At 39.9% G+C, this 26,134-nt stretch overlaps 2 protein-coding genes across 9 annotated transcripts; one reads left to right on the top strand and one right to left on the bottom strand.

Annotated features, from left to right (window-relative positions):
- Positions 1–580: 580 nt before the first annotated feature.
- Positions 581–14,463, bottom strand: LOC120746757. Of its 3 annotated transcripts, XM_040052214.1 has the most exons (4): positions 14,346–14,463; positions 14,040–14,115; positions 5,450–5,599; positions 581–3,376 (listed from the first exon to the last, which is right to left on the bottom strand). In XM_040052214.1, exons 2-4 carry the CDS (start codon positions 14,107–14,109, stop codon positions 2,283–2,285), a joined length of 1,314 nt encoding a protein of 437 aa, XP_039908148.1. In that variant the 5' UTR covers positions 14,110–14,115; positions 14,346–14,463; the 3' UTR covers positions 581–2,282. The 3 variants fall into 3 exon arrangements, with proteins under 3 accessions (XP_039908148.1, XP_039908147.1, XP_039908149.1); XM_040052213.1 differs by lacking the exon at positions 14,346–14,463 and having other exon boundaries at positions 14,040–14,158; XM_040052215.1 differs by lacking the exons at positions 14,040–14,115; positions 14,346–14,463 and adding an exon at positions 6,138–6,265.
- Positions 11,441–25,026, top strand: znf362a (zinc finger protein 362a). 6 transcript variants are annotated; one of them, XM_040052211.1, is made up of 9 exons: positions 11,441–11,723; positions 14,875–14,938; positions 17,096–17,303; positions 17,563–17,688; positions 19,335–19,659; positions 19,868–20,092; positions 22,557–22,635; positions 22,736–22,894; positions 22,981–25,026. In XM_040052211.1, the coding sequence occupies exons 2-9, from the start codon at positions 14,876–14,878 to the stop codon at positions 23,098–23,100; spliced, it is 1,305 nt and encodes a 434-aa protein (XP_039908145.1). In that variant the 5' UTR covers positions 11,441–11,723; position 14,875; the 3' UTR covers positions 23,101–25,026. The 6 variants fall into 6 exon arrangements, with proteins under 6 accessions (XP_039908145.1, XP_039908143.1, XP_039908142.1 ...); XM_040052209.1 differs by having other exon boundaries at positions 17,063–17,303; XM_040052208.1 differs by lacking the exon at positions 11,441–11,723 and adding an exon at positions 14,222–14,395.
- Positions 25,027–26,134: the final 1,108 nt, after the last annotated feature.

Below are 26,134 nucleotides of genomic sequence, written 5' to 3'. Positions count from 1 at the left end.
AGTGTACAGCCTGCAGGCCAGAACCAGCGCGGGGGGGGGCATGAACATGAATAACTTTGACACCACTAATATAAAAGAAACAAAAACCTATCGTCAGTTAGCTCTAAACCTCACTAATAACACCTTACATTTTGTTTGTTTAGCCAATGCGTACAAAAGAAAATTCTTCTGTAGAATCACAGACTTTAAGAGCCAGGTTTTAGTTTTTGCAAGGACTTGTTGCCAGACAACCAGATGAAAGTCAAACAAGTCACCAACAACAGAAACAGGTAACACGGGAACAACTTCAGCTGTCAGAGAGATTTAGTGGGGCTGAATGGTACTTCTTTGGTACTTTTTGAAAGAGCAAAGGTACCTATTCCAGTCTGTGCAAAGTTAATGTTCAACTTAAAGGACAAAAACAAGAGTGGAAATAATTTCTGTGCCTGTTTTTAAGTAAAAGCACAAATTTAAACAGAATAAAATTTTATTATTTTCAAAATTCCTGCATTGAAAATGTAGTCAGTAAAAATATATAAAGTAAAAGCATTTACTATAAAAAGAGGTCTTATTACTCATAAATAAGTATTACAAGAAGACACTCATTGGACATTTTATTAGAAACACCTTGCTACTACAGGGTTCAATGCTTTTGAAATTTTTAATTGAACAAGGTGGTGGAAACATTCCTCTGAGGTTTTGGTCCGTATTGATATCATAGCATCACACGGGTGCTGCGGATTTGCTTTCGGCACATCCATGATGTGAATCTGTTGTTCCACAAAATCCCAGAGATGGATTGAGATCTGTTGACAGTGGAGGCCATTTGAGTACAGTGAACTCATTGTCACGTTCAACAAAGCAGTTTGAGATGATTTGAGCTTGTGACATGACGCTTTATCCTGCTTGAAGCAGCCATCAGAAGATGGGTACAGTGTGTCAGAAACAATACTCAGGTATGCTTTGGTGTTTAAATGATACTCAGATGATGCAAAGTGACCCAAAATGTGCCAAAAAATATCCCTCACACTTACCTTCACCACCAGCCTGAGCCACTGATACCAGGCAGGATGGATGCAACCTTTCATGTTATTAACACCAAACTCTGACCCTACCATCTGATCAGATCAGGCAACATTTTACCAATCTTTTATTGTCCAATTTTGGGGAACCTGTGTGATGATAGCCTCAGTTTCCTGTTCTTAGCTGACAGGATTGGAACCACGTGTGGTCTTCTGCTATTGTAGCCCATCTGCTTTAAGGTTCAAGAAGAGATGCTCTTCTGCACACCTTGGTTGTAATGTTCTTTGAGTGTTCCCAAGAGGCTGAAGCAGTCTGGCCATTCTCCTCTGACCATTTTTTATATTTTCTCTTTTATGGAGAAATACTTATGGTTAAGTGGGAAAATCCCAGCATATCTGCAGCTTCTGAAATTGTCAGACCAGCCTGTCTGGCATCAACAACGCCAGCATGTTCACCCAGATCTTTCTTCCCCATTCTTCAGTTGTTTGTTAAGACCATGTCCACAAGCCTAAATGCATAGAGTTGCTGCCAGTTGACTGGTGATTGGTGTTAATGAGCAGTTGAACAGGTGTCCCTAGTGAAGTGGATAGTAAGTAAGCAGCTAACAGGTCACAGAAAGCAGAAACATGGCAAAGAAACAGAAATCACAGATTTAATGCTTCACGCTGCTTTTATAAAGTGATCATTTGTTCTATTTCAATGCGCAATTGTGATTGTTAACTTCCGAATAACTTGAATAATAAGTATTCAAGTTCACATACTGCAGCTTCAGTTGAATCCTTTGGAACAAACCTACAAAGAAAACCAAAAGAATTCCCGGTGTGCCCTGCAGTCACTCAGCATTTATTTATATGCAGCTTTAAACAAGCATTATGTGATGGAGCATCAGCAGACTCATATTAATTCATCCCGTTCATAACTTTCAAAACAGTGTTTGCGCCTGTATTAGTCTTATTTATACTGGAGTGGCTTGTTTTGTAACCCACTGTGTATTGACAAATAGTGGCAGATCCCAAAGCTCTGAATAGTAAGGAGAGGCCTTCCAGCCATCTGTTCCAGTCGAGGTTTTTAGTGTCTTTCTACCAAGCACGCCTCAACCTGCCTCCTCAACAGCTATCAGCAGTTTCCACATATTACTCCTCACATGTGAATAGCTGCACGCAAATGTGCATTTGTGCTCTATTCAAGCCAGTGTTAACAGCCAAGCCAGCTGTAATCTGATGACTGTGTTGCAAACGGCGACCAATCAGGTTCCACTTTCTCTCCCCATTTGTTTGGCGTTAAATGAGTGTTTCATCACCAGAGGTAGACGTGTCTCTTGTGTTTGCCGCTATGTTTGATGAAAGTACAGATTTGATACACAGCTCCAGCAGAGTCTCAATAGTCCTGACGAGAACAACATTCACGCTTAGGTTGAGAGGCAGCGCAAATATGGAGAGCACACATACCAACCCTATCATTACATTCACCCCGAGGCTGGGAAAACCCCACTGTCGCCACCCACACCAGCTCCTGCACTGTGAGTCCACGTTTTCCTCTGTGATAAATGCCACAGATACATCTCTCCCTGCCATTTCTTGCTCCTGTCTTCCCTTCTTTCCAGACAAACACATTGGGGAAATAAGGACAAAGTCTCCATGGTTGCATGTCAACATCTGCCAGCTGTTCCAGGCTGTATGAACAGTACAGCTGCTCTCTGTTTTCTCTGGGTCAACATGCTGTGCTGGCTCAGACACCAACATCCCTGGTTTTACAGGCTTGAGGGGTGCAGACGACTCTGGAATGAGTTCTTGGCAGTGACAGTCGCCTTTATTGAAGACTCTGAACATCAGCGAATGGCCTTGGCGTCTCCTTTGAAGGCCTGTGCTGCTCGTGGTCAGCAGGAGCAGAAGGAGGAAGAAGCCCATGGACCAGCAGAGATTTATGCCGCTAGGAATGGGGCTGAAGAGGCTGGGCAGACATCTGACAAGGGAGCTATTTGTGTGGAGACAGGCAGCAGCCCACACTTCCTCCAGCTTCCATTGCCCCCTGACATTGAGGGCGACAATGACCCACACTGACAGGCAGCAGAGGTAGCCGACAACATGAGACCGTATGTCTTCATCTGAGCCGCTGCTGTCTTCCTCTTCCTCCTCTTTCCCATCACAACACTGTCCATCAGAGCCTGCTGTCCGCCTCGCTGTCCTGAGAGGGACGACAACACAAGGCCACAGGAGTCTGATCACAGTCTCCACAGCAATCAGAGGTGCGGTCAGCAGCAGCACCGCTCCATAGGTTTGGCTGAGAAAGAGCAGGAAGCGCAGGGCAATAAAATCCCCTGATGGAGTCAAGTCAGTCAGCCAAGAGTCAAAGATGCAAAGGCAACTCAGAAAAGCTGCAGAAACACAAAACACAAAGAAAAAGTGTCAGAGTCAGTGAGTTAGATGACTGGATAAGACCAGGTAATTAGATATCACAAAGAAGAGAAAGGGTTGGTTTAATAAAGTAACTTAAAATAAATATTCTGCCATTTTATTAAAGACAAAGCTCTGAAAAACACTTCATCCTAGTACAGGTGTAAGGTAACTCAGCCCGCAAATCATTTTTTATCCTAACACACCCCTCCATACAAACACAGTTTGACCGATTGAAGTATGAATAACTCGGGTAACTGTGTAGGAGTTCATGTGTCTTGCCTCCTAAACCACTGCCCCAGCCAAAACCAAAAGGACTGGTGAAATTTACATAAGGCCTGTTTTATTTATCTTTATTTTAGCAAACAATAGCATTTGCATCTCCTATCATGTAAATAAAAAGGCGTCTGGCAGCGAGTGGAACTAGTTCCAGGATCACTACATCTCACATAACAGCAACTTGCACATATTTATTATTCTAGAATCTGTCATTTGTTTTCTTGTTCTATCAGAAAATTGTGAAAATGTTCATCCGAAGTTCCAAAAGTAAAGTAACAACAACAACCCAAACTCAAAGATTACAATAATTATTTAATCTGTAGCTCTCAGATAAAGATACAAGTTCATTTCCTTTTCCATTTTACCTACAGTGAACATGAAAAACACTTTTATATCTTTTTTAAATTCATACTTCTTTATTCTTCTCAAGTTTGTTTGGTAGATATTGCTGCTTTGATGTCTATTCACCTTATGAAATATAAACATTTATTATAGATGAGGTTATTATAAATTAGATTAAACAGGCTCCCAATTAATTTACCAGGCATTTTGGTTCTTAAAGCTGATTAGACCGACTCAGGTTGGAGTTGTGAAACCACTGCTCGTATTTACCTGAGATCTCTTTGTACTAAAAAGAATGAGTTGTAACATGTCTCTGTTAAGAAACACCAGCTGCATTTCTTAATACATACAGAGTTTCTTTTTTCCATGTTCAATAAAAGCAAATTATAGACAATAAAAGTACAAAAGTCATCACCTGTCAGAGTTTAGACCTCTTGCAGAAGGATATAAGGCAGGTTTTCAGATTTGATTGGACCATGGATTTTGAAATATTTTTGAAATATGGGAAAACTCAGTATTTATGAAGTGCTGTTAATCTATGAATTGAGACCCCGCTGAAACATTTAGGAGGATATATACTCATTGACTTTGTCAAGTGTTACATGACTTTAAGATTTAAAAAGTTCAACAGTAAACAAATGTATTGAAAGTAAGTTTAAAGTAAACCTTTCCAACTTTTGTTTCATTTTTTGTGATGTAGAAAAACAGTAACTTCTCATGGCTCCTGCTGACTCCAGCTAGCATGTTTTGCCCTCCCTACGCTTCAAAATGCTCCTTCAGTCCTCACACTCTAACAGTTTAATCAGAAACCTCACAGAAATGCTTTCCTCCATCGACAGAGGCACACATCCACAGTCCGCAGATTCAACAGCAAATGCTGCTGAAGCCTGAGCATTAATCACATCCTCAGCCAGCAGATCCCAGGCAGAGCAGCTGCAGCTGTGATCAAAGCCTGTGGCTACATGCTACCACATCTCAGCCACTGGCAATAAATAAAACGTGTGACGTTTCACAGCATCTCCTTTCTGTTGTGTCTGCAGTGCATTTATTACAGAGCGTGTACTGGATCAACAAATTCACTATTTCTGTAAGGCCATCGAGGCATCATTATTCTATTTGATTCATTATTTGCTGCACCTATAGCCACGCCCAGCAGTGATGTCACAGGCCTCGAGTACCGCCTGCAAATCACCATTGCAGGGTGAGTGCTTAAGCCACTGGAGGTCAGTAAAACCAAGATTCTGCTGTGAGGTAAGGTTAATCTTAAAAAATAAAAATAAAAATAAAAATAATTTGGAAACTTGAACATACAGGTTGTTGGAAACACCTTCTGATATTTTAAACTAATTCAAGTGACTCAATTTGTATAAGAGGGCTGTGGGGGAACTGGAAACACTGGTTAGAATCCTGCAGTGTCCTAATCAAGCCCTCACCTGTGACCAGGAAGTCTGTGAAGACGAGGAGGCAGCAGCAGCAGAAACTGACAGCACTGTAGGAGTCGGCCAATGAGGGCAGGAAGAGTAGACTGCAGGCCAGTTTACATGCACACAACACAGCCGCGCCTTCCAACACACCATCCATGGCTGAAAAAAACAGGGTTAACATATTAAAATGGCTTCTTGTCTCAGGGTGGAAGAATTAAGGGATGACAAATACAAACATTTCTGGAACATCTTGCAAAGTCATATCTATGTTTTACATGGTCATTCTGGTCATTCAAGTGCCAGCATGCTTCACAGTCAATATTTAGTTGTTTACATTAACACTGAACCCTGGAACTGAAGGCTGTTTGCAAATGACCGAAAAAAAAATTCTAGGAATAGGTCCATGTCATGTCGGGTAAATATCAATTCTATTTACATTTTTTCCAAAATTATGTCTTCCAAAGGCAAGATAAGAAATAAATAGTAATAAATGCAGTTCACGTTCAGTAATGCGAACAGGTGCAAATGTACAGTAAACTTTGCTGTGACCTGACTGCCAGCATGTCCACTTCCTGGCAATGAAACTGATTTAACCTGTGTAAACACTCCCGCCACCTCTACCACACGGCTACAGGTGGAAATCTACACTACAAGCACCAGATAGTATCAATCTACCACGAAGTTCATTCGTTCTTACCTGTGCACACAGGAGCCTACAGAGCCACATGTCAATATGAGCTTCAAATGCTTCATCCGCTTTCTTCGCCTCCCCTTTTGCTCCACCCTCAAAGGGGATAATGACCCTCCTCCTTCCTCCCCCACCCCTCTCTGTGATCCCTGCACCTGGACAGTGGAGGTGAGAGAACTGCGAGGGTGTGGCGTTGTTTGTGCTGACGAGAAAACCTGTCGAACGAGTACGGAACCAGCAGGGTGTGATGCAAAGTGGGTGTATGTTTGCTTGTAAAGAAAACATTTCTGTGTCCTGAGCCTGTACATACTGCACTTTTGGTAGTTCAAAGGGTACTTTAAATGCATACATGATGCATGCAGTCTTATAAAGCTGGATTAAACTCCAGATCACTGAAAATAGAAATACAATTTGTTATTTATTAGCTTCTCAATGCTATATTTTAATCACTTGATCCTATTTAGGCATCACAAGTGATTAGTTATTATACTGGTTTCCAGTAATGCTCTGTTTGTAGAGACAGATTGGTCCTCTGTATCCAATAGATAGACCCTGCATACCACATTATTTATCTATAAGATACTTGTGGTGAAAACTGCCTGATTACTTCTGCTCTTTTATATTGAGAAATGAAGTGTAAATAAAGTGCATCTTCATAGGATTTTATGCCCTACGCTTAGCTTTTAAAGCACATCAAGAGTAATAAATTAAAACACAGCACAGTTATCTTTAATTATATAGAAAGCAACTTACTGAAGCAGGCAGTGTGTTGATAATTTCTCATCAGCTACTGCATCTATATCTTTAAAACCAATGAGGTCATTTTATAAACAAGCCTAAATGTTCTTGACAGGAATCCCTAACACAGCAACGTCACTGTGATATCCTTAGCAAAAACAGAACATTTACTTTTCAGAAGGTCATCTTGTCTTTAAAAATGCTGCACCACCAAAAAGATTTGTGCAACTTTGTTCTGAGCAGATAAGCTTCAAATGCTCAGGTTGAGAGTGGATTTTTCCCCACAGAAGCTGTGCTTTTGCATGATCCTCTGCAAATCCTTCGCATTTCAGCCCATTAAGGAACAGAGCAAGCTCCCAGACAGTTGAAAACATGTGCAGACTAATTTTTTATCGCCAGTCAATCAGTCAAATGGCAGCAACTCTATGCATTTAAACCGACTGAAGAATGGGGATGAAAGATCTGGTTAACTTTGAACATGCTGGGTTTGAATTTAACCCTTAATCAGACGAGGACTCATATATATATATATATATATATATATATATATATACATACACATAAGGAACAAAAGGAAAATAATCTTGTGATGTCCTCCAAGGGCAGTCTAGGCTTGAAATTTTGACGTCCATTTTAGTGGCTGCCTGAAAAGCCAATCATGTATTTTCTACCACTTATCCGGGTTTGTGTTTTGGGGGGCAGCAGTCTGAGCAGAGAAGCCCCAAGTTCCCTCACTATGGCTATCTCTATCAGCTCATCAGGTGGGAACCTAAGTCATTTACAAGTCAGCTGAAAGATGTAATATCTTTAGCGAGTCCTGGGTTTCCCCTGTGGCCATTCTGCTAATAGGAAATACCTGTAACACCTCACCTCTGAAAGATTGAAGGAAAAGCTTTTCCTTCTATCTCTAAGTGAGAGCCCAGATATCCTGAAAAATACAGTGAAGGAACCATCTAAACTTACAAAAGCATTCCTAAAAACTGAGCCTATTCATGAGAGACTCCAACACCGATTTCTATGGCATAATAGTGTCATGATGTGTGTGTGTCAGAGGACCCCAAATGCAGACTTAAACTCAGGCAGACAGAACTAAAACTTCAAGCATAGTAGGAAATGGTCCAAAGAAAAAATAAATCCAGGAAACAAATACAAAACATGTTAGAAACATCTCGGGGTGGAATAAAATATACACTGACAAACGATAAGTAGAAAACTGGCTACTTAAATGCATGTGGCTCCCCACGGGAAGTGAATATAGCTGGGGAACAACACAGGTGCAAACAATCAGGGAAACAAGAGGAAGTAAAAGTGAACACAAGACAGACAGGACAGATAACTATAGAGAAGCTAAACAGAAAGTGAAATGTGATAAATACACAGTGAAGTGTGTGTGTGTGTGTGTATATATATATATATATATATATATCTATATCTATATATATATATATATATACACACACACACACACACACACACACACACACACACAGTGTGTGTGTGTTTATCATTTATTTGTTATAGAATACTCCCAAATACTTTGATCATACAGGAGAAAAGAACGCTGGCGTCACAATTAGCTAGCTGTTAGACTGGGGTGTTAAATATAATTTTAAATAGATGATGAAATACAAATGCATTTTCAACATCTTATGTAACAATAATGATGACATTTGCAAATTGAATTATTTCCCATAATAAATCAGCAACTCATTTCCAAACATTTTGCTTAATTTAAATCAAAACAGGGTGAAAGGAACACTTTAGTTTGCATCTGACTAGGTGAGAGAATCCTTGGTGCCTCCCAGAAGACCAGGAGGAGGTGGAAGGGGGAAAGCGGTGGCATGGGCACCTCTGCTTTGGCTGCAGCCACCATGAAAAACAGCTGGATGTGTTAGTTAAGATAAATTTGTATGTATGTTGGAATTAAACTTTGAGGCAACAAACAAAAAAGGAAGAATGCGGCCATTACCTATGTTATAGTGTTATTCCTTGGCAAATATGAGCTGACCACATTTACTTTCAGCCCAAGTAAGAGCCACAAATGTGTAGTCAGAGATCTGCCAATTAAATCAGAGCCCACTGCTCTCTATGTGCACCTGCTTTGTATTTAGTGGCATTTGAATGCATTTTGTTTTCTCTGTCTGACTCATTTCAAAGATGGAAGAGGTGAAGTCCCACTGAGATATGCATTTTACATAGATTTGAATGTTTGTGTGTGTGAGCGCTTACGCTTATGCTAACAGCAAATATAGTTAAGAGGATGCAGAGAGTAAAGAGAGCTGCAGCATGTTAGTAAATGACACATTAAAGAAAATCATTCATTAAGGCTGCTTGTTGGCAGGTTAAAAACCCCAATAATGCAACAGTCCTGGACTAAATCATCTGATCTTATTAAGGCTCCGTTGTATGTTGCTGGATATTATTAGATTAACACCAAATATTCAGCCTACTTTTACAAGCAAAGACAAAAAGCTTGAAGCATCAAGTGCAGCTCAGCGCGTCAAACAAAAATGGACCCCTACAGTCAACAGAAAAGGTAAGAAGCACACTCAGCTGTGTAAACAGTCTTATCAGAAAGTAAAGAACGACCGCCGGTGTGATATTGGCACAAAACAGTTTACAGCAATTAAATCACGAGGATGTGTGCTTTCAAACAATGTTTGTCAAATATAATCCATAAATGTGCCATGCTGTTTAAAAATGTTGGGATTGTCCCTTGAAATTCTTTTTTTAGAGAGATTTTTGTGTCAAAGCCAAGCTTAGAATTCAGCATTTTATAGCATAAAGTATATCTTACACCTGCAGTAAAACATCACACTGAAGAACAGGCATCAATCTAAGCGCTTTAACTGTTATAAGCAGGTATCAAAGTTGGTTTGCTCCACCCTGCCACAGGACTAAAGCTAACACTGATGGCTGTGACATTGTGCAGTGTGACCGGCTGGAAAAAAAGTTAAAGCAACACGGACAAGTTTCTGTATGCGGTAAAAGATAAATCACTAAAGAAAATATTCACATTCATGTACAAATACAGTTCAAAAATTTAATTTTACAAAAAAGAAAGAAAGAAAGCACTCCGTGGCTCTCACATCTGATCAAACAGACGTTTCACACAAGGAACAAAATCCAAGAAAAAGTGTTAATTACTACTATATGTGGTGCAAATGTAGCCATGCAGTATGTCATCACCAAGGGAAAAACAAAACAAAACAAAATAAAAAAACAGACCATCAGTAATTCTTCATTAGACTCTTCCAAACCTCCATCTGTCCACATACTCCACATACATCCTCCTAGTCACTCAGGACACCAAACCTGTCTCACAGGTACATCATAGACCATTGAAGGTTCTTATCTACATCCTATATTATTACTTCCTCGAGTATCCCAGCAACCAAATGGATTAAAAATGACCCACCTTACTAAAACATCACATTAACACATTAATTGTTTTGAAGCAAAATCCAAACTCACCACCTTTGAACTTGTCTCCTTCAAACTCATTTCTGCCCAGTGACAAAGAAACAGCACAGTGTTTTTGCACTTCACAGGATGGACCATGAACGTTATGAAAAAAAACACAAATCCTATTCTTATTTAAACAAAACCTTTGTTTGTAAAAACCGACAGCCCCATTTTCAGTTCAGCATGTCTGCTGCTAAAAACATAAAAGTCTGAGATTACTTCAATACATGCTAGTATTACCTCAAAGAAGAGTGCATGTAAAAACCTAAAAACATTAAATAATTAAATTACAATTTTTAGAAGATTCACTTCGTACTAATGAGCCCCTTTCTTCAATCACTAAAGAACCACACTGACATCTTGATGCACGCTCAATCATCCAGGTAAATAAATCTCCAAAAGTTGATTCTGTTCATCTGGATGTAGTGTTTTCAGTGGGAAAACTGAAAACACTACATCCAGATGGACAGAATCAACTTTTGGAGAACCACACTGACAGTTTTATACTGCCTCAATCGTCCCCTTAAATAATGGATTGTTAGATACAATAAACCACCACAGGCATTACCTCCAGTAATAAATGACCAGTGGTAGTTTAGAGATGTCCCATTCCCTAATGTAAAGGGACTATGCTAAATATCTCCTGTTTTCATCATTGAGGCAAAACCTTCACCATCAGCTGAAGCTCTCTCTGTGGCAGCAGTGCCATCTCCTGCTGAGCTAAGCACAGAGCATATTAGCAGCCTGTCATGCTGCTGCTGCTGAGAGGATTACACTTCATATGTGTGCATGACCATCGTGATCTCCTACACACGGGCGCCAGCTTTTTACAGACCGTGTAACAGATTACACCTGCATAGGGCAAATCCCACTGTTAGGCTGCGCACTTGTTACCCCACCTCTCTCTCTCTCTCTCTCTCTCTCTCTCTCTCTCTCTCTGATGGAGGAAAAAAACCGAACAAAACCAAAAGCAAAAATAAAAAAACCTCAGCTGGACTTGTGTTTTATTATTTGTGTGCACACCTGTTCTCAGCGATGACACATGAAAGAGACACCCTTTCATATGTAAATATTTAATATAACATTAAATAAAATAAAATAAGATAAAATGTCTTACTGCCAAAACAATCAGTGCACAGATAAATGTGAACTTTTCCAATGTGTATCTAACGCTACAGCGCAAATGCGCACAACATCTGCGAGGAAACCAGAAGCCAGAAAATGGGTTAAAAAATCTGTTTGAGCGCAGTGTTTTTACATTGAACAATTCCTCGCCTGCAGCACCCAGAAGTGAACAGCAGGCGACCCGGAAGATTTGAAGTCCGACTGAGAGCGAGCAGAAAGAAGACTCTAATCCTTTTTAAAAAATTGTTTCCTTGCTCGCTGGTTCAGGTATGTCGGCCACTCGATGCAATTTCTCTGCCTCTTTTTGCTTTTTTTACCCTCCTTACCCCCTCTCTCTCTCGCTCACACACACGCAGCTGCTCCGTGTCGCTTCGTCACCGTTTCTATTTAAGTCATGCAAAAGTTGGAATTACAAAAAAGCGCATTTGCAGCGCATTAATGGCGAATAATCACTTCGTTTTTCGGCCGCAGTGGCACTTAAAGCTTCCACGGCGCGTCAGGATTATCATCGACGTTTGGATTTATGGCTCAGCAGCTGCAGAGCATTCAGCAAAGGCATGATGATTGTTGTAGGAAGTGTCAGGGCTTTTTTTTTTCCTCCTCCCCGAGCCGGGCTATTCAAACCTGCAAATCAAAGTAAACAATCATTCGTACGCTTAATGCAAACATGCCGCTAGCAGATGCGTCGCAGCAGCGTTTAATCACATCCGGAGAATTATCTGCTTATAATATTCGGATCTGCAGAATATGGCGTCCAGTGCTTATAAAAATAAGACTGGGCTGCCATTTTTGTTTTCCTTTTGTCTGAAATTTTTTAATAAACTGTCTGAGAATGTGGGAGAGGCGGCGGACAGGCCGGGGAGAGCGGAGGATCGTGTCTCTCCGGAGGGAACGGGTCGTGTTTAAAGCTGCTCGGGTTAAGATTTGCACAGCGGATCCCTTTTTTGTTTTTAACGGAGGGTTAAAAAAGCAGAGCGGGTACAGAAATGGGGAAAGTTAACGCCAACTTTTGTTTCAGGGAAAGTTGGATTTCAATTTTTAGAGGCAATCTCGAAGTCTGATCTATTTTTAAAGCTGAATTATTGAGGTTTAAAGAGGATGTTCTGGATTTAAAATGTGCTGCCAGCAGACCGAGACTGACTAACCAACCGTGTGATCGTTAGACTCTAAAAATGTGCAGATATATTAGTCTACTTATTCAATAACAGTTCATGCAAAATTAACAGCATGAAGCATGTTTACCGTGATTGTTTTTGAAGCCTTCATAAAGCTTTAAAAGTCGAAGGAAAATGTTATTTAACCCAATTATTTATGCTACAAAAGACAGCTTCATGATTTCTATTTTCTGGGTGTGTATATACACACCCCTTTCTCTTATTAATATTGCTAATCTATTAATAAATAGTCATAATAACCACAAAGTATCACGGTATAAATATTAACGAACCCAAAATAGGGAACTTTAATCTGCCATGTCTGCAGCTGTAAACATGAACATGTTTAAAACTCCTATATTTCAGAAGGTGACAGGTCAGACCTTGTCACCGTAAAAGCCTAAAGCTGCCACATTAGCCTAGAAGGGTGAAGTGTCCAAGTGCATCATATGATTTAATTAATTCATCACCTGCAGGAGTTTATTTCTTCTGAATAAAACCAGTAACATTTTAAAAGTGTCACAGTAACCTCAGAGTTTTAAACAGCATTATTAAGTGACATTTCATGCTGTTGCATTGCGTGATTTTTTTTATTTTTTTATTTTAAACTTGAACACCTGGATTAACTTTTCTTTTGTAGCAAGAGTAACCATAGACTGGAAATAATTACACCTTTAACTTGCCATACTCAAGGTCAGATGCAGTACTACAAAAAATGAAACTAATCTGGCCAAAATTGGCACAATCAATCCTTAAGCGAGCAAAGCAATATAGGACTGTATAGGACGTAAAAATTAACCTGCTGATTGACTGCTGACGACTTGAGCATTTCGCTGCTGTTGCATGCGTTTTCAGTGTGTCAGGATGTCGCGTCTGAAAGTGACACAAAGCTGTCCACTGCCAGACAGACTGCTAAACTGTGCCTGCTGCCTTAAGACAGAAATGGTCCGGGAACTGAAACGTATCCCCGCTGGCATCATTAGAGAAATATTTTGTGGGGTGCACTGTACGCTCGTACCCCTGAACATATCAGTTTTGTTTCTCTTGGCTCACTCATGTGGACTCTGTTCTGCCTCTGCTAAGCCAAACAGACTTAGGAATGGGGATGTGTGCCAAAGCATGCAATGCGAAATGTTTTAAAAAGAACTTCATACAGGGTTGAAAAGAGAAGTTATGGAAAGAAAGGCCTTCGGGTCAGGACTTGAGCAGTTAGTAACGTTCTCTGCCTGAAAAATAGGAGCGTTTCTGCCCATCTGGTCAAACCAGCTTCTCGATAAAGCACTGTTAGGTTTGTGCTCGCATTGTGCCATCGTAGTCAACCAGGGAAGAAAACAATTAAGGTTAACAGCTGAGTCATTTACAAATGAGTGTAGCATGTTGTGTCTGTGAAGCAATACATGTAGTCTGTGTTTATAATTGGATTACTGACCTTCTGGTTTAGGCACTGGCTGTCTTTTGGGTCTTGCTGTACTCTGTGCAAACTTTGCTCTGTTGCCCATCAGACTCTTAACCAGTCGGGGCCCCATGTGTCAAGGTGGAGACAGAAAAAGCGGGTGATTACGATCTGAGCCACTTTGCTTCTAACATTTCTGTTTTCTCTGATAACTGTTCCTCTAGCTGGCTGTCGTAATCTTGCATGAGCCTCTCTCGCGGGCAGCATGCCCATCATGCTGACTTGTGGTTGGAGATCTTAAGGAAAAGTCTGACATCACCCCCCCCAAAAAAAAAAACTCACCGAATGCAACTTGGAAGCATCCTCCCTGCTATCAGTGATGAAGATGAAGTGTGAGAAAACAGCATTTTCTCACACACTTTTCGGGAAGCAGGAGGACTCATACAGGGTTTCTTTGAAAATGCTGTCACAAGACTGGAAAAGATTATCTCAAATTATCACATCTAACAGTCAGCTGCTGCACGGGTGGAGAGCTACTGACACATGTTTTAACCGCTGTGTGCTACATGAACAACAGATCCACACATAAATATATATAGGACATCGTTTTACCAGGATTCTCACAACAGTGGGTTCAAACAAGATCAATCTGAGGAGCCGCAAACTGGTAATCAGTGAAGGGTGCTCAAAATAACTTCCTGCATTGTTATTTAAAACTTAAAAACAATCACTCACCTGTGGAACCAGGGATAAGGTATCACACGTAAATGTGGATATCCCTGTCTTGTAAGTCTGACTACAGATGTTTCCTCAGTCCTGAGCATTTAGAGCACCGTTCACCTTTTTTATAACCCCTATGTATTTATTTCAGGATGGCTGAACCCCGCTTTAACAACCCTTATTTTTGGCCTCCCCCTCCTGCCATGCCTGGTCAGGTGAGTGACTGTGGTATTCACCCTTGTTTCTAAACATCTTAACACTACACTCTACATGACTGTAACTTTTAGAATACTTTTTGTTTTTGTTTTAAAAATGTCTAGATCATTTAAAAATATATATTTTTAAATGATCTAGACAAATAGAGCATTCAATATTTCATTTCTTCATAATTTGCTTCCAAAGAGCCAGGTGTTGTTGTGGTGTTTTAAATAGGTCTTGAGCAGTAGTTGTCCAGACTCTTAAAGTTGTTCTTTGGACCATGGCTGCGTTTTCACTTTTCAGTCCAGTCCTTGTACCTGACCATTGTCAGAGGAACAGATTTATGAATCAGTCAAGCTTAAACAAAGCACCAAACTCGAGCGATCAACCAGTGTGGTGTCTAAATATAACAATCTATGAAAAATGCCAAAATTAAAACAGTTTGAAGGCATAAAACAGTATTTTTACACCAACAAGGTAATTCCAAAAGAGGTATTAACTGAAAACCTGGTATATCTTGGTTTTGTGTACAATGGAAGGGTGGCTGATGAGAAGTCATTCTTAAGGAGGGAACCAGGGAGAAAAAAACTGAGGTGTGTATATATATATATATATATATATATATATATATATATATGGCAGGGATCATGATAAAGGTGGAGAGGTGAGTGTTTACAGTCATGCGTAAAACACAGTGGAGCATCTTTCGTACTTTGGTGCTACATTTTAGCCAGTACTGTTGCAGATCTTGTCAAAATTGATGAATTATGAACGCAGATGGCTGAACCACCATGCAATACCAACTGGAAAGCATTTCAAAGCCTGACAATGATCCCAAACACACTGCCAATGCATTAAAGGAATACCTGGATAGAAAAACTCAGTGCAACTCTATCAGTCATAGATTGGATTGGTCTCCCCAGAGCCCATACCGCAACAATATTGAAGCAGTGTGAAATCATCACAATAGAGACTAGAAAATAAAGGCAGCCAACACACAAAGAAGAGCTTTGAATGTCCTTGAAGAAGTCTGGAGAACTATTTCTGAAGACTACTTAAAGAAAGAAAGCTTGCCTAACAGTTCAGGTTGTGAATGGCAACCTTGAAAATTAAACACTGCCTTGGAAAATATTTGCTTTTTAAGCTTGTTAGAAATGTACAATTAAAAAAAAAAAGTATATGTTTTACCTTTATGCTAGCACGTTTTAGTAAATCACCTTGGCTGTATCTATTTTCCTAGCAAAACATACAGAAATGAGGGGCAGCTTAAGATGTTTGCACCTTACTGCACTTGGAAACATTTATTAGTTTTTCTGACATAATTAAATTTTAATATTTGTTTGTTAAATATAGAGCTACAACCAGAAACTATTTAGCTTAGCCTAGCATGAATTTTTCTTTTTTTAAAAAGCACATAACTAGTGTATGTACAGTGATTTAAATAAAAAACATGAGCACAACTAAATCCTTAAATGTTGATATGTAATTCGATTAACCTGGGGAAAAAAACAATATTTAATATTTAAAAAGCTGTGATTTTGAAGGTGGTTAGCACTGAAATATTTTATAGCTTAGCATTGTGTGGCTAAGATATACACATAACTTCGGGTAAAACTACATTCTGATTTATTTTCATGTTTTTTTTTATTTATTGCAGTTAAACAGGTGTGGCATGTTGGGGAAAAGCTTTTTAATTTGGAGAGAGCTAGGCTAGTTTTTTATTTTTTTTAAACATTTTTTCCATTCTTTAAGCTAAGTTGTACTAACTGCCGATTAGTTTTGGCAACACAGTTAGCATAAATCTTCCCATCTGAATACTGTCAATAAAATGAATATAGAGAAAGTGTAAGTGTATGTTTAAATAACAGTCATACAAACCTTGACACCAAGGATTGTTGAAGATCACTCAGAGGAAGTCACGTTTTATTTTTAATTTTTTTCTGCATTATCCAGTAGCTACTACCTATTTGGGCTTCTTTCTGGTTTTAAAAATCATTTTAAAAAAAGCGCCTCCAAAGGGAAATGGCTGGAAACGCATGTAATATCAGGTGTTAGCCACAAGAGGGTACCATTTCCTTATGAACTGACTGACTGAACTGATGGCTGTTTTCTTGTCACAAATGTTGTTTTCTGGCTGTCAGCTGGATAACCTAGTATTGATCAATAAAATCAAGGAGCAGCTGATGGCGGAGAAGATCAGACCGCATCATCTGCCCCCTGCTTCAGCCCCTTCCCAGCAGCCTCTATTGGCTACCTCCAGCCAGCCAGAAGGCGGCCAGCATGGGATATCCAAAGCCCAGCAGATGCCTGTTCTTCACAACCACAGCCCATCTCAGCCTGATATCGCCCTGCACGCCCGCCCTGCCTCCAGCTCAGTCACAGGTACTCCAGCGCTAAGTACACACCAGTTTCCTTAGTCTCCTGCAAAGAGTCATTTGCCTCATTAAAGGCTAATATAATTAGTAATGAAAAGTCTATTCACATGTCCACATATCAGGAAGTTACAGTTATGTAAGGGCGCACATATATGTGTGTGTATTCTTCAAATTTGGTGAAATTTCTTTAATAATTTTACTGTAATGTCATTTCATTGCATTTAGTCTGTAATTACACAGGCTGTGTGTGTGTGGTTGTCTTTCAGGCCGTATTCTTGGAGATGTAAACTTGAATCTAGATGACAAGGCAGCTATAAAAGCCAGAGGATTATGGGAAGACTGGCATCTGCGTCAACTCATAGATCATCCTTCCAGAACAAACCACGTCTCAGGTAACCATGCAGATTTCTGCAGATTTTATTGATTATTTAGAATTACAAACATATTTATGGGTGTGGCTGTAGCTCAGGAGGTAGAGCAGGTCAACCTAATCGAAAGATTGGTTTCTGGCTGGTCCAGTCTCCATGCCAAAGTATCCTTGGTGAGATACAGATCTCCAAGATGCTCTCGGTGTATTCATCTTGGTGTATCAATGTGTATAAATGTTAGCTAGAAAGCATTTAGGTTCAGAAAATGTGATTGAATGAATGGGTGTCAATGAGGCATATTTTATAAAGTGCTTAAGTTGAGTAGCAAAGTGTTCGATAACAGCCATTTACCTTTTACCATATTTACAGAGCTAACTTTAAACACTAAGATTTCACAGCTTTATAATGAATACATTGTATTTTAAGATGAGAGAATTTAAATGGATGGATGGATGTAGACAATGTGAGCAAAGCCACATGGTAACCTAAACTAAGGAACTGCAGTTTAAACTCTACCTGTGCTCTTAAGCACCTGCAGACTGGGATATTTATCATTGTAAAATGGATCAATTAAACTCAGATGCAGCATTAAGTTATTTCCATTTGATTGTACATGCAAATTTATAGATTTTCTGTGGCATGCTACAACGTGCAGCATTATTATGTCCAGGTGCCTAAACTGTGTCATGGCTTAATGAAGTCATGCCAGTCCTATTGCCAGGCAAATAATACTTGTGTGTGCAGTCCTGTGAAAAAGTGGAAACACTAGTACACTTTTACTGCTTCCATGTGAAGTTAAAGGGTAAGTAGAAACCAGGTGCTGCTAATCAAATATATGTGAATAATTGACGATCAGCAAGTGAGAGCAGCTCTATAAAAGTAGAAGTTTTGTTGGTTTGCTGGTCGGAAGCATTCAGGTATGTGTGTGAACACAAGGCCACATTCCTGCCAGGAGTGGATGTCCCAGCAAATTCACCCCGAGGTCAGACCGTGCAATGCTCAGAGAAACTGAACTAGCTTGAAGGATTGTTGGAAGAAAACCTCTATTCTCTGAAAACAACATAGCAGCACACCTTAGGTTTGAAAAGTTGCATCTGAACAAATCAGTCCTGAAACAAAGTGGGGATGTTTGACCATAAGGCACAGTATTTAAACACACTCCCCTCATAGCAACTGTCAAGCATGGTAGTGGAGGGGAGATGATTTGGGCTTGTTTTTCAGCAAGAGGCACCTTGAGGTCCTAAAGTCAACTATGAGCTCCTCTGTATACCAAAATATTCCAGAGTCATGCAACGGGACAAGATGGATCACGAGCAGAGCAGCAACATCTACAACAGAAAGGCTAAAAAAGAAAAAATCACAGTGTTACAAAGTCCACACCTCAAAATTTTGTGGCAGTACCTTAATCTCACCTCAGCGAACCGAAGACACACTGTAAAGAAGAGTGGTGTCAAAGAGAAAACGTTTAATTCAAGTTATTGGTGTTAAAGGTTGTTCAACAAGCTAATGAATCACCAGACAGATGCTATCTTCACCGTTAAATTAAAGTGAAACATTTGGAGACCCCAGGAAATATGAAATATCTTTGAATATCTATTTGATCCTCTCTGGATTTATGCCAGCTGAAAGGTAAATGCTTTGCAATCATGTCTTTGTCTTCCATCTGTTAGGTGTGGCGCTGGCATCCAGAACAGGCAACCTAAACACCTCGGAGATCATCACCCCCACCACGCCCACCTCAAGCAGCCACAGCCGGCTGGGTGGAGCTCCCTCCCCTCACCTCATCTCAGGGTTGGCCGGCCACGGCATGGAGCCTGGGAAAAACAGCGGTGGACTCGTGGGACTCCTCGGTCCTCCTCCAAAGCAGGAACGAGGACGCAAGAAGATAAAGGCAGAGAATGGGTCATCTCTTTTGGTGGTGCCCTACCCATTTCTAGCCTCAGGCAACGACCAGTCGTGCATCACCATTGCTGCCAAAGAGGGAAAAACCTACAGGTAGCAAAAGACCTGCATTTACAGCAGCTCATTAGTATTAATTAATTAGTATTAAGTATTAATACAAGAAAGAGCTTCCTCATAGCTTTAACAGCTTCCTCACGGCGTTAACATGCAAAGGGGTTTGGCGACACTTCTGCTGTTTTTTGAAACAATGGGGGTTGGAAGAATATTCACAAGTGCATCTCTGTTTCTGTTTTTGACGCAGGTGTAAAGTTTGTCCGCTGACCTTCTTCTCTAAGTCAGACATGCAGATTCACTCCAAAACACACACAGAGGCGAAGGCTCACAAGTGCCCTCACTGCACCAAGTCCTTTGCGAACGCGTCCTACCTAGCCCAGCACCTGCGCATACACCTGGGCGTCAAACCTTATCGCTGTACCTACTGTGAGAAATGTTTTCGCCAGCTCTCCCACCTTCAGCAGCACACCAGGTCTGAAATGTTTACAGTGTATTTGTGATAGTTTGTTTCGCAATTATGTTGTCATCTTCTAAAAGCACAGGGAACATAAATGCACGAGTCCTATTTTAACGTGACAGCTGGATCTTCCCCTACAGCTCAGTGTTTCCTAATGAGGATAATCACTTAATATTACAACATGAGAGAAAATATATGCTTGAACTTGACATATTTATTTTGTATTTAGCGTGAACTGGCTCTATAAATAATGGTAACTTGTAAGAACAGGAGCTGACGTTTGAGCCTGTTGTGCAGCCCGGTTTTCAAAAAGGTTGGAATTCTCTGTGAAATGTACAAATAAACATTCATTTTATTAGCTTTGACTGTTCAACTACTTCTCTGAACAAACATTACTTTTGACCTTGAAGCAGATGAGCTTATAGTAGAAGAAGACCACACCAGATGCCACTCCTGTCAGCTAAGAGCAGGAAACTGAACTTCACCAAAACTGGGCTACAGTGTATTGGAATAAATATTGTCTGGCCTCAGATTCATAAATTCTGATATGACATCGGGACTGTAGGGTAAGAATTTGGCATAAACTATGGTGTAATGGTGTGAGGGATATTTCCTTGGCATGGTTTGGACCCCTTAGTCCCATCTGTACTTAGATGCCTACTTTCAGCAGGATAACACACCATTACACAAAGTTCAAATCACCTCAAACTGGTTTCACGAGCATGGCAGTGAATTCACTGTACTCAAATGGCCTTCCACAGTCTCCTAATATCAATCAAATAGAGCAACTTTGGGGTGGCAAGATTGGCATCGTTGATGTGTAGCAGACAAATGTGCAGCAACTGTGATGCTCTCATATAAATATGGTTCAAAATCTCTGAGGAATGTTTCCAGTACCTCGATTAATCTATGCCGTAAAGATTAAAAGCTGTTCAAAGCAAAAGGGCAGCCAACCAGGTACAAGCAAAGAAAAGAAAATGCATCTTTTTTTAAACTCATTTAAACCCTGTATTTAATTTAAATAGTCCCATGACAACATAATAAAGCCAGAACCTAAGAAATAGTGTAGTTTTCTTTTCAATGTTCATTCTGAAGTTTGATGCAAGCAACAAAAGAATGAAAAGTCGTGTAATACTAAAAATGAATCAACTGATGGAAAATCTCAAAACTAATTAGGGTTACCAGCAAGAAGTCATGAACATGATTATATAGAGAGCGTCCACAAGAGGCAGAACCATCAGAACTCCACATGGTTTTAACATGACGTGAGAGTAATGGGTAAGCTAAGTGTGTTGAACTTAGAGATTTTCATGTCATGAAGGCAGCTTCATTTTTCACCTTGACAGATAATTACATGAACTTATACTGAACACGTACTTTGGACAAGAGAAGATTATGGTCACAGTTTCTCTTTGCAATCAGCTGTAAATAAATAAATAAATGCAGAAACAACCAAAATATATAAATGTCGGGTGTCAATAAAAGTAATTTTTTAGGTAATAATATTCCAGCAAAAACATTTGCAGGCTAAAGTAATTGCATTGAACTCACTTGAAATTGCCTTAAATTCATTAATTGAGACCGGTTCCTTAAGTTTTAGTTGATTCTGCAGCTGATTCAAGGAGAAAGAAGCTGAAAATTTGATTGCTCTTTTTCCAAATTCAGTACAAACCTTTGGGGAAAACTAAAGGAATAACCAATAACTTCTCACATTATTAATCTTTGGTTCTTTAACACTGCGTGTCTCCTGTCCCGTCTTCCTTGCCTCATCCCCAACCGGTCGCAGCAGATGGCCGCCCCTCCCTGAGCCTGGTTCTGCTGGAGGTTTCTTCCTGTTAAAAGGGAGTTTTTCCTTCCCACTGTCGCCAAAGCGCTTGCTCATAGGGGGTCATATGATTGTTGGGGATTTCTCTATTTTTTTTTTTAATCATTATAGGGTCTTTACCTTACTGTGTAAAGCACCTTGAAGCAACTGTTGTTGTGATTTGACGCTATATAAAGGAAATTGAATTAAATTCAACTTTTTGGTGAATGTAAGTCAGTGAGTAAGATGTGAACAAATCAAGAATAGCCTTATAAATGAGAGTTACCAGTTCATGACATGACAACGGAGACCACCCAGCCTGACCAAACAACACAGTGTTAAATAAGGCTTCTGAGGACACATGCATATACGTCACAACGCCATCATCAAGTACAAACCTAAAAGTGGAAAGAAGTCTCTTTCTTGCTTCAAAGGAGAGACTTTATTCTAAAGGTTGACCATTCTTTCAAGCATCTGTGTTGCTTTTTGCTGGCATTTTTTTTTCCACTTTCCATGACCGAATTAACCTCACTGACGACACTTATTATTCATTGCTGTGCAGACGTCCTTGTAACTTGAGCAATCATTTGAATTCATTCAAAACTAAGTAGATTGCAAACATCTGCAAGCTGCCGGCTTCCCGTCTCACCTGTTGGTTCATTTTTCTCGTTTCAGAATCCACACAGGGGATCGGCCTTATAAATGTGCCCATCCTGGATGTGAAAAAGCTTTTACGCAGCTGTCTAATCTGCAGGTAGGTAAACATGAACTCTGACATACTTTTTTTTTTTTTTTTTCCCTTAAACTTGCTTGATGACCATTTGGCTTTGTGTGCGTGTGTTTTCTCTCTAAAGTCTCACCAGAGGCAGCACAACAAAGACAAGCCCTTCAAATGTTCCAACTGTTACCGTGCCTACTCAGACTCTGCCTCACTTCAAATCCACTTGTCTGCACATGCCATAAAAAACGCCAAGGCCTACTGCTGCAGCATGTGCGGCAGGTCGTACACCTCTGTGAGTTCAAAACCCGAGTCATATTTTTAAGTCTCAATTAAGGGGCAACGGTCACATCTAAATAGCTTTCCTCTGCTTCTTCTCAGGAGACCTACCTTATGAAACACATGTCTAAACACGCAGTGGTGGAACACGTGGTGTCTCATCACTCCCCTCATCACAGGACAGACTCTCCCGCCATCCCTATACGGATCTCCCTCATCTGAGCCCTTCACGCGTCTCCTGCCCTCCTGTTTTCTGTGACATCGTCACTTTGGTCCTCTGATGAACCACACAGCCCGCTACTGGGATCCAAAAAAATGTGCCAGATTGCCAGTATTTTGTGACGAGGTGCTCTTTTATTGAGTATATCCTCCTGTCCTTCCTTGCTGACCAGACAGTATTATCGGGGGCATCCAAAGATGATTTCTCAGCACTTTCCGGCCTGAAAATCACAGGCCTAAAATTTCATTTTTCTATGTGACTTCACAGGAAAAAAAAATGCTCCAGGCAGCTACATGGAAAACCTTTTTAACCTTTTTTTTTTTGTGTGTTTCACAGATTTATTTGTCTTTTTTATACAGTCCTTTACTTTCTTTACTCTTTACAAAATAAATATATTTGCATCAGAAATAGTCTTCCATTAGCTGAGTGGCCAAGTTAACATAAAAGTGAATGCTTATATACTGTGTAGCTATTCATGTATATCGTGCCACTTCTCATGTCAGCTTCGTCAGCAACGTTTCATCAACCACATGACCGTAATACACACATCTTATTATTCTTATTATTTTCAGCCTGCTGCCAAGTTCAATCTGAGCCGCTGTGACTCATTATCAAATTTAGTTTTTAATTCTTTTCTTTTTTTTTTTTTAATTTTAGTTTTTGTATTGTTAAACAAATATGCTCAAAGCAATCCTGGAGAACTCAGTTTAATCTGGTCATGGTTTAAAAGTTCTGAATGATGAGCACTGTTATAAAGTGTCTCATAAAAATATACTAAATAAACCTCCAAGCCACTGAAAAATGAAATAGAAGCTGTCATACAACGAATGCAAGAGGTTCTGCATTCAGTAGTGTTACAAATGCAAGGAACAATGTTTCATTACTCCACCCATAAAAGGCAAAATACCAAAAACAGCCCTCACGTGATAACCTTGAAAGCTAGAGTGATTAAAGGTTATCTTCTATTTCACCTCTGAGTCACTTTCTGTGCTTCTGTTAACTTTAGATTGTTCCCAGGACCTGGGAGTAAACGGTGGACTGAATTTCACTCATTTACTCACAAGTTAAATGTTTTGGGAAACAAGTGCACATGCAGGGGGTGGAGGGCAAACACTGGTGGGAAACTTCCGTGTCTGCAATGCCCCATGGGCTAACGTCACAGTTCAGGTTGTTTACGCTGAAGATTCTAGATGTCTCTCAGAAAGGGACTGTAAAGCTCTGTGTTATGAATTGAAGGCTTATGGTTAAAAATAAATAAGTATGCTCCTGGTCATGCTCTCAACCTGATGCGCCACCTTGGGGCATGAATACCGTGGACTGTTCCGCTGAACACCGAGATGATGCTCAACATAGAAGTCCATTTGACACAGAACCTGCACATGTATGTGTGACTCTGATGGGCAGTGCAAATGGAAAATGCAAGATGGAAGCAGTACAGTGCTTCACAGGGGCCAAATTTAAAATCAGAGGTTTTTGCTTCTTATGGGCGGAGTTAAAAAATGTTATATGTTGTAACCCAAACATGTGTTACTCTCAGTTTAAGTTAAAACTGAAAAAATGGCAATGTATAATCACTTATCTTGCCAAATTTATATTTGTTTGTGTGTGTGTGTGAGTGTGTGTGTTGTGTGCAATTTGTTTTGTCTGTTTTGTATTTAATCTGGTCTTAAAATAAACCAATGTGGTGGCAAGACTTCCACCACCATTATTTGACAATAAGCTTTTTCCTTTTTGGTTGTGTAATCAAAGCATCAGCCTTATTTGAATATGTATTTTTTAATTGATTTATAAATGAATATTTTGTCATTTTATATGCATTTAAGCCTTAATTTAGTTACAATTCTACATTTCATTTTGTTGTTGGCTTTACATTTGCCTTTTATGTTATAGCATGACGTATACTGTAAATAAACTATACCTACTGTCAACCCATTTTATATTAAATAGTTGTAAAAGTCTTTTTTCCCCTCCCCTCTTCGCTTTTGTGGTTGCACATAAACAAAATAAGCAAGAAAAAAAGACTTCAGGTGACAGAGGTGGGGAGGAATGAGTCGCAGGAACTCAAACTCATTCACTTACAGGAGTCCTTTAGGCATATAGGTCACCTGCTCAGAGCTAGGTGAACCATAGTGGAACTGAGCAAACATTGCACATTTAGTCCAATACAACAAAGTTGTGACTGACTGTAAACTAATGAAAGAAAATACTGTACAAGTCACCTTATCAGTGTTCATAGCAAAAGTCATGTCACACTGGTCCATTAGACCAACTTCTCTGATACACGTGTTTGTAGGGTGTGAACTTCACACCACTTATTTTGTTCTTCACACTTTAGACAGATGTCGACTATGTTTTTGTAACTTCCTTTAAAGAAAAAAGGTGGTTTAGGGCTGTTCAAAAAGAAAATAAAAGTGCAGCTGAATTTCTTTAGTGACAACTCTGGGGGCATGTCTCAAACTACACATTGTTGTTGATGCAAACAGGAGCAAATAGCTTGTATTTGCATTATGAGTTTATAGAATAGAATAGAATAGAATAGAATGCCTTTATTGTCACTATACAGTTGTACAGTGAGATACAGAGCATCTCCTACTCAGTGTAAACATGCTGGGGGGGGGAGTACAGTTCTGCAGCGCTATGTACATATGGACAGTATTAACATAGGGAAAAACATATATATATGTAAAATGTACAATATACAAGCCGTAAGTAATATGTAATAAATAGTGTTATGTATATACAGTTGAGTTGTTGCACATAGAATTGGTATTGCACAGTGGTGGTCCATAGAGGAAGTGGGAAGTGGGGGGCTGTGTTATCTGTGCATGTGTGAGTTCAGGGTGGTTATCGCTTTGGGGAAGAAACTGTTTTTGAGTCTGTGGGTTTTTGTGTTGATGCACCTGTAGCGCTTCCCTGAGGGAAGCAGGCTGAACATGTTGAAGCCAGGGTGGGAGCTTATTATGAAATTGATGTGGAATAAAATTTAAGAAAGTGCAGTTGTACAACTAAAAGTCTCTGATCACTGTGAGCACTATC

The sequence above is a fragment of the Simochromis diagramma genome, unplaced genomic scaffold (genome assembly GCF_900408965.1).
Source record: "Simochromis diagramma unplaced genomic scaffold, fSimDia1.1 OVJJ01000389.1, whole genome shotgun sequence".
NCBI lineage: Eukaryota > Metazoa > Chordata > Actinopteri > Cichliformes > Cichlidae > Simochromis > Simochromis diagramma.
This window is presented reverse-complemented; position numbering and strand designations above follow the sequence as displayed.